Source organism: Artemia sp. Qi Xiang Cuo, unplaced genomic scaffold, assembly GCF_049724085.1.
Source record: "Artemia sp. Qi Xiang Cuo unplaced genomic scaffold, ASM4972408v1 HiC_scaffold_3239, whole genome shotgun sequence".
Taxonomy (NCBI): domain Eukaryota; kingdom Metazoa; phylum Arthropoda; class Branchiopoda; order Anostraca; family Artemiidae; genus Artemia; species Artemia sp. Qi Xiang Cuo.
In genome coordinates, this window is record NW_028300632.1 from 89,300 (window position 1) to 98,551 (window position 9,252).

General features: G+C 34.6%; 2 protein-coding genes across 2 annotated transcripts; both read left to right on the top strand.

Annotated features, from left to right (window-relative positions):
• The first annotated feature begins 2,319 nt into the window (after positions 1 to 2,319).
• LOC148938467 (uncharacterized) lies at positions 2,320 to 4,490 on the top strand. The gene is made up of 3 exons (XM_089107772.1): positions 2,320 to 2,722; positions 2,792 to 3,420; positions 4,038 to 4,490. Exons 1-3 carry the CDS (start codon positions 2,320 to 2,322, stop codon positions 4,488 to 4,490), a joined length of 1,485 nt encoding a protein of 494 aa, XP_088963898.1.
• A 762-nt stretch (positions 4,491 to 5,252) lies between these two features.
• Positions 5,253 to 6,092, top strand: LOC148938468 (uncharacterized). The gene has a single exon (XM_089107773.1). It carries the CDS (start codon positions 5,253 to 5,255, stop codon positions 6,090 to 6,092), a length of 840 nt encoding a protein of 279 aa, XP_088963899.1.
• Positions 6,093 to 9,252: the final 3,160 nt, after the last annotated feature.

Sequence of the window (9,252 nt, forward strand, 5' to 3'; positions counted from 1 at the left end):
TCTAAGATGAAGTCGATTAACAAAATGTTGTCGATTATAGTGTCTTGGTACAAAAAAAAATTCACAGAGGTTCTTCTGAATAGATTACAACTTACTTCGGTTTGTTTATTTGCACTGTTTTTTTTTCTATATATATTAGATAGGCTATGAAGTAATAATTTAGTTAGTTTTAAGTTTAAACTTCGCTCAGAAAAACCTTATTTTTGAAATTAATACATTTTAGTAAGCAATTTCACTGTTCTCTACTTTGATAACCACTACACAAGCACAGAAGAATCAACTGAAGAATTAAGCTATTCTTAAAATCGCGAAAATTTAAACAAAGAAATTCAGTTTCTAAACTCCAAGCAAATCAAAATAAAGGAAATTTAATCTTCAATAATACCTTTAGCGTATAATTTTTAACAAACGTATATAAAAAAAAGTATAATTTAGATCATAAAATACCTTAATAATCTATAAACAAAAAAAAAATATTATATTTATTTAAATACAAATAATAGAAATCAGTATCAACGGTCCTTTAAAAACGGCAAACTTTACAAAACTATGCCGCATGACATTAAAACATTTGCAACAGTGGCAACGTTGCATTCTTCCTGTGAACACATGCTTTTGGATTCTTTTGAGATTTTTGGTGATTTTAATGGTTAAGAAGACTGTAAACTGAAGGAAAGTAAGTTGAATAGTGGTATTAAAGTTGGAAGTGACAATATGAGCAGCCAAGACCCCCAGCAGGGGAGTCCACTAATTCCTGGAGCTTTTCCAATTCCACCCTATATGATAATTCAACCAAATACCAGTGCTGGTGGACAGTATAGTAGCACTGTGCAGTATATTGCAGCTCTAATGCCATACAGCCAGTTTCAGGCTGCCCATTTTCCCCAGGAGACAGTTCCAGCCTCAGCACCAAGTTTTGTTTATCCCAATTAGTGACTCTAATGGACGACTCAGTGCGCTTAGTACGAGTGGATATAACTTACCTGTTAAAAACAGGTTCCAGGTGCTTGATAACAATACTGAAGGTCCACCATTATCAGAGGATTCTGATGAGGATATGTCAAGTGTAAATCCAAGGTTGGCAGAAGGATTAATAGATGGCAGAGTGAATGAAAAGATTAGATTCCCAAGTCTGGGTTTGAATCCATCCTTGGGAAGAAAACGTGTGAGGTCCCCTGTAGAGAATTTGCAAAGTATAGTAAAAAGGCAAGAATTAGAAACAGAAGTTTCTCGTCAAATTGAGATTCCGTTGAATGAATTGCTTCAAGTAAGAGTGGAATTTGAAGTGACAGATAAAAATGAGAAACTAGCAGATGATTTTTTAATATCGAAATGTTTAAAAGAGAATGTTTTTCCCATCAAGTTTGATTTTGAATCAAATAGAGAAAGGAATGTGTTAATAGTTCATGTCAACGACAATGAAGAAGCTGAAAAAGTAATAAAAATACAATCAATTGGAGGTGTATCAGTGAGGGGACAAAAGAAGGAATGTATTAAAAGAGGAATCATCAAGGGAGTGCCCTTGTATCTAAGCAATGAACAACTTAAAGAATGAATAGAGTAATCTGTTGAGATTACAGAAGTAATTCGTCAAAAGAGATATAACAGAGATTCAAAGAAATTTGAGGATAGTTATGCGGTCCTGGTTGTTTTTAAAGGCAAATTTATTACACCCCGGGTATGGGTCGGCAGAATGAAAAAATAATTTTTTTTATAAAAAAGTAAAAATATACAGTTTTTTAAATTCCCGCGGTATGGCCCAGTAAAGAAAAATTGTAGAGCAAATGAGCCTGTCTGTTTGAGGTGCTGTGGAAAGCACGAGTCAGTGAGTTGTCCCCTCAAAAACATTGATCCTGCAGAAAAAGTTAAATTTTACAAATGTGCCAATTGTAAAGGCTGCCATTCTTCAACATCAAGGGAGTGTCCAATTAGGCAGCAAAATAGAAATATTCTGGAAATGGCAGAAAAATATAACATGGGATATAGGAGAGCACAAGTTATGTACAGAACATATGCCCAAGCTATTCACAGTAACCAAATTCACAGTGCCAAGTCAACACAGCGTAGTAGTCTTCCAAACCAAGGAACCGAACAAGACATATATAGAAGAGTATCAGACACAGTTACAAAAATTCTTGTTGGACTATTATTATCCCCAGATTTTCTAGATATGGCCAGCCTTCCTCTGCTAGAGAAAGTGGAAAAACTTTGTTCATTTATCAATGAATTAAATATTGGACCAATTGATTGTGAAGCAATACGAAGCAAGCGTACTGACAAATGACTTTAAAGTTACTTTCTTGGAATGCATGTTCAGTGATGAAGGAGAAGAAGGACATGGTACGCTATTATGCGATTAAAGAGAAAGTGGATGTCATATGCATTCAAGAGACATGGCTTAAACCTTACATTAAAATAGGATATCATGGATTTAATATAATAAGGAAAGACAGAATAACAAAGAATGGAGGAGGTGTTATGATTGCAATCCGTACAAATTTGCATTATGAACAGTGGGACAGTGAGTATGGTGATGAGCCTTCAGAAGAAGTGGAGGTAATTGGATGTAAATTATATCTTGACTCAAAAACTGTGATCAACATTGTGAATATTTACAATCCAAGCGGTAAAAACAAGGACATTGGTTCCTTGGCAGCTGAAATTTTTGATGAGGTACCTAAAGCAGAAGAACTTTTAATAGTTGGTGACCTTAATGCACACAGTAAAATGTGGTGCAGATGTGACTTAATTAATGACTCCTGAAAAAGTATAGAACAATTTTTACTTGAAGAAAATGCATTCTTGGCCACTCCTAAGGGTTTACCTACAAGAAAGAATGTGCAATCCAGTACTTATTCAACTATAGACTTGGTGTTTACAAGGACTAGATTTTGCAACAAAGTAGATGTTGAGGTGGTAGAAGATCCTACACTGCATAGTGACCATTTACCAGTGTTAGTACACGTGGATAAGCCATGTCCACAGCAAACAACTAGCATTCCAAGATTTAAGATTAGAAAGGCAAATTGGAAGGAATTTAATTGTCAACTTGAAAATATGGATATTAAACAAATTGTGCAGCAAGCACAGTCCTTGGATGACAAAGTGAAAGCTATTCAAGATGGAATCATAATAGCAGCCAAAAACTCTATACCCATGTCTGATGGATGTGAAACCATAAGCAATTATTCTAAGTGGTGGAACGAGGAGTGCATTCAGTTCAAAAAGGAGTTAAATTGCCAGCAAAATAGTTACAAGCGGATATCTACAGTCGAGAATTATGTTGCAGTTAAAAACGCTTACACCAAGTTTAAAAAATGTGTAATTGAGGCAAAACGTAGAAGTTGGAGAGAATTTGTTGAAAGTCTGGACTTTAGGAAGCCCGTTTCTAAATTTTACCATTTTATAATGAATATGACAGTAAAAGGTGATCAGACAGGAAAAAACCCCCCCCTTACTTTTGAAAATAAGATATTGTTTCGTGATTTACAAAAAGCCACTGGAGGTGCAAAGCCCTTATTAAAGAATATCTGAAGAGAAGATCCCTTTCATGATGAAGTAGCACGATCAACAGTAAAAGTAAGAAGACTTAGTAAAGTTGGTAACGATGAACCCTATAACCAGCCATTTACCATGAAAGAGTTGGAAAATATTGTGATGAGTCTTCCAGATACTTCCCCAGGCACTGATATGATTCATTCACGATTCGTGAAAGCAATGCCTAATAAATGGATGGATGCGTTATTGGAAGTAATGAACCTTGCTTGAGACAGTGGAGTGTTCCCTACTATTTGGAAAAAAGGCCAGGCCGTGATGATACCTAAGCCTGGTAAGGATATGTCAAAAATAGAAAAATATCGATTTATCACACTGTTACCGGTATTAGGTAAAGTTTTTGAAAGAATGATAAAAAGAGGATAAATTGGGAAATAGAAAAGAGGGGTGTTCTAAAAGATATCCAGTGTGGTTTTAGGAGAAAGAAAAGCACAGTTGAAAACCTGCTCTGTCTTAAACAAGATGCCCTTTATGTATTGCAGAACAGATGGATTATAGTTATTGTCCATTTGGATGTGAATAGTGCTTTTGATTCAATGGTGCATCGTCAGATATTGAGTGGGGTTATGGAAGCCGGAATCAGAGGAAGGACATTAGCTGTTACTGAGAACTATTTGTCAGGAAGAGAAGACACTGTTAGAGTTGGCTCTGTAGAGTCTAGTATTATATTAAGAAGAAGACGCGGGGTTCCACAAGGATCAGCACTTGGTCCTGATTATTATAATATTGCAGAATATGATATACCGATTGAGAATGGAGAGTCGAAAGGGATGATATTTGCTGACGATAATTCTTTTTGGGCAGTAGCAAGAATACTAGGAGAGACAATGGAGGTTGTAAAATCCACATTACAACAAATTGAACATTGGACCAAGGGAATTGATTTGAAATTTTCCCCTCACAAATCTAAGATGATGGTGATTACTAGAAAGTAAATAACGAACTTACCCATTCTTTATCTCAATGGTAATCCTATTGAGTACGTGAAACAGACTAAGGTCCTTGGGTGTGTAATTACTGACAAACTGAGTTGATACCCACATGTTGAAATGGTTCGTGCTACGTGTATGAAGAGATTGAACATTATGAAGTTGCTCACTTCATACTCATGGGGGATGAAGGCAAATATGTTATTGGAGTTCTATGTGAAGTATATTTGACCCAAAATTGAATATGCTTCAGTGATATATGGGTCTGGACCGCATTCAACATTAAAAAGACTGGATGTAATACAAAACTCTGCTGTACGAATTGCTTTTTGAGCAAGAAAAACAACACCAGTGATATTCTTAATATCTGAAAGTGGTCTACCAGAACTTGAGACTAGAAGGAAAATAAGTGTATTGAAGTATTTGCAAAGATTATGGATAGCGGATAAAACCAACCCTTTGAAGTCAAGAGTTATAAAACAAGGAAGAATCATCACTGCAAACCCCAAAAATAAGAGGTTCCAGGCAAATATATTTGAGCAATGTGACAGTATTGCAAAACCTCAGGGAATTGAACTGAAGTTCACTGAGATGTTATGAGTACCTCAAGTGGTGTTACCACCTCCTTGGAAAGAAAAATCCGTAGTATGTGGTTTGGACATTAAGCAGAGTAATAACTTAGATTGGAATACCTGTTTCCGGATATGGAAGTTAGAAAAGTATCAAGGATTCTTAGACATTTATACAGAGGGATCGAAAAATGAAGGGATGGTTGGTGCTGCATTTGTTGTCCCTAAAATGAATGTTTCAAAACAGTTTAAACTTCACAGTAAAGCATCAGTTTTCCAAGCAGAAGCAGTAGCTCTTGCAGAAGCACTTGAGTTTTCATTATCAGAAGTGCACGAGGAATATTTTGGCATATTGATATGTTCTGACTCTAAAGCTGTGATTTCTTCCATTAAGTCATTCCAGGCAGATCGGTGCAAATCAGGAGAAATAGCTGAATGTTATTCAAAGTTGTTAGTGTTGATGGAATCGAGGAGAATAGTATTGCAGTGGGTTCCATCTCATGTGGGAATAATAGGAAATGAATTGGCAGATAGCAAAGCCAAACATGCAGCCATAGAAGGAATGGTTCGTAATTGTTCTACCCCCATAGTGATCAGTCAATTGGAATGTGTGCGTAAAGCTGTATTACGAGAAAGCTTTGAGAATGTGAGAGATCAGACTGGCAATTTATTTGTTACAAGAAAGCTGCATTGGAACTTCGAAAAGTCAATTTATAAAAACCTTAGCAGACACGAAGGACGTCTACTGTTCAGATTGAAGTCAGGACACTGTGGCACAAATAACTACAGTGCTAGATTTCACGGTGAAGACAGCAATTGCATGACTTGTTCGGAAGAAGAGTCTGTGGAGCATTTAATATTGGATTGCGAGGAGTATCAGGAGCAAAGAGACAAGATATATGCTTTCTTCAGAGGGAGGTCGGACCCCATAAGTTTGCACTCCATTCTTGGAGGGCTGAATGACTTAGAAGACAACCTGAAAATAGTCAGAATTGTAATACAATTCTTTAAGGAAATTGGAAAAGACTTGACGCTATAAAAACATTTAAGTTATGTGAAGTGATATATATAAAACAGTGCTTTGGTTCCCAAGGTGTTCAACACAAAGGGGAACTCAAAACCCTTGATGATGATGATGAAACATTTGCAACAAAATAGTTAATTTGGTTTGTATGCATATAATCCAACAATTCAATTACACCAAATAACAACCTATAGCTACCAAAGATTATTTAAAATTTTTTAAATCAACATTATGATTTTTTAAGTCCAGGATAAGTGTGTCTAACCTACAAAATAGGCTTGTCTCTACTTCTCAAGGAATATGATATATAGTTACAATCTAATTTATGACTTGTAACCTAAGAAGAAATATCCAGTACAACAACATAAACCAAACCTGTTTTTCTTCTATAAAAAGGTCTTACCCTCTTTCCCTAAAGTAGAGTCATCAGATCAAATCTAATTTACAAATTATAGACTAGCCTATAGGGGGGAGGGGCTGAAATTCATTTCTGATAGAAATGCTTATTATGTTCATAATCAGCATAAAAAAAGGCATTGAATGGTGTATTCACTTTATTTGAAACTCACTAGTATGATTTGGTATATATTGACCAAAAAGGCATTGAATGGTGTATTCACTTTATTTGAAACTCAATAATATGATTTGAAACTCAATATAAACAAAATAATAGTATTGATTTTTTAATAAAGTTAATACACCTTTTGATACATTTCTTTATGATGATTAAAAATATAGCATAATCAGCTTTTCTATCGTAAATTAATTACAGCCCCCCCCCTCCCTAACCAGGAATTACCAACCCAACACCTTAATTGAACGCGATAGGGGGGGGGCTGAAATTCAATTTCAATAGAAATGCTGGTAAAATTCTACTTTAGTTACTTTTGGCTATCTTGGAGAGGGGTTGGGTTAGGAAAATGAAACTTTCAGGGATGGATGTACATGCGAAGGTTTGTCCCGGGAATATATGAAACCAGGTTTGTTGTGATGTCACACTTGCCTTATCAGAAACCCTTACCGTTAAGGGTAGCAGGCACATGCTAAACAACTCTGTTGATAAGACCATTTAAACTGTATTAATTAGGGAAAGGATTTGACAAGAGAGACCAGTAAAAATAACCTAATCCTTTTTAGAGGACTAATTGTGTCATGGGAAGATGTTTTTGAAATTTCCCTTCCACCCAAACTTAAAATTTTCTAAAATTCTACTTTAGAAGCTTTTAAAATATTTCTAAAGTACTAAAAGATAGAGGGTTAAAAACATCAGAATCGACTTCAGAGGACACATTATATCACAGGAAGATGTTTTTGAAATCACACTTCCCCCAAAACTCAAAATTTTCGAAAATTCAACTTTAGAAGATTTTAAAATATTTCTAAATTACTAAAAGATAGAGTGATAAAAACATCAGAATCGACTTCAGAGGACACATTATATCATGGGAAGATGTTTTTGAAATCTCCCTTCCCCCCAAACTCAAAATTTTCCAAAATTCCACTTTAGAACCTTTTTAAACATTTCTAAAGCACTAATAGATAGTGCTAAAAACATCAGAATCGACTTCAGAGGACACATTATATCACGGGAAGATGTTTTTGAAATCACCCTTCCCCCCAAACTCAAAATTTTCTAAAATTCTACTTTAGAAGATTTTAAAATATTTCTAAAATACTAAAAGATACAGTTTTAAAAACATCAGAATCTACTTCAGAGGACACGGTATATCATGGGAAGAGGTTTTTAAAATCTCCCTTCCCCCCAAACTCTAAATTTTCTAAAATTCTACTTTAGAAGTTTTTTAAATTTTTCTAAAGCGCTAAGACATAGAGCGCTACAAACATCAAAATCATCTTTAGAGGACAAACTATATTATGGGAAGATGTTTTTGAAATCCCCTTCCCCCCAAACTCAAAATTTTCTAAACTTCTACTCTAGAAGCTTTTTAAATATTTCCAAATCACTAAGACATAGAGCGATACAAAGATCGTAATCAACTTAAGAGGTAAAATTATGTTATGGGAAGATGTTTTTGAAATCCCCCTTCCCCAAACTCAACATTTTCCAAAATTTTACTTTCGACGCTTTTTTAAATATTTCTAAAGCGCTAAGACATATAGCGCTACAAACATAAGAATCAACTTCAGAGGATAAATTATGTTATGGGAAGATGTTTTTGAAATCCCCCGTCCCCCCCAAACTCAAAATTTTCCAAAATTCTACTTTAGAAGCTTTTAAAATATTTCTAAAGCACTAATAGATATTGCTAAAAACATCAGAATCGACTTCAGATGACAAATTATTTTAAGGGATGATTTTTTTGAAATCACCCTTCCCCCCAAACTCAAAATTTTATAAAATTCTACTTTATAAGATTTTAAAATATTTATAAAAAACTAATAGATACAGTGATAAAAAAATCAGACTCGACTTCAGAGGACACTTTATATTATGGGAAGAGGTTTTTAAAATCCCCCTTCCCCCCAAACTCGAAATTTTCTAAAATTCTACTTTAGGAGTTTTTTAAATTTTTCTAAAGCTCTAATAAATATAGCGCTACAAAAATCAAAATCAAATTTAGAGGACAAAATATATTATGGTAAGATATTTTTGAAATCCCCTTCCCCCCAAACTCAAAATTTTCTAAACTTCTACTCTAGAAGCTTTTTAAATATTTCCAAAGCACTAATAGATAGAGCGCTACAAATATCGGAATCAACTTTCAGAGGGAAAATTATGTTATGGGACGATGTTTTTGAAATCCCCCTTCCCCCAAACTCAACATTTTCCAAAATTTTACTTTCGACGCTTTTTTAAATATTTCTAAAGCGCTAAGACATATAGCGCTACAAACATAAGAATCAACTTCAGAGGATAAATTATTTTATGGGAATATGTTTTTGAAATCCCCCTTCCCCCCCAAACTCAAAATTTTAAAAAATTATACTTTAGAAGATTTTAAAATATTTCTAAAGCACTAATAGATATTGCTAAAAACATCAGAATCGACTTCAGAAGACACGTTATATCACGGGAAGAGGTTTTGAAAATCCCCCTTTCCCCCAAACTCAAAATTTTACTTTAGAAGCTTTTTTAAATATTTCTAAAGTGCTAAGACATAGAGCGCTACAAACATCAGAATCGACTTTAGAGGACAATTTATGTCATTGGAAG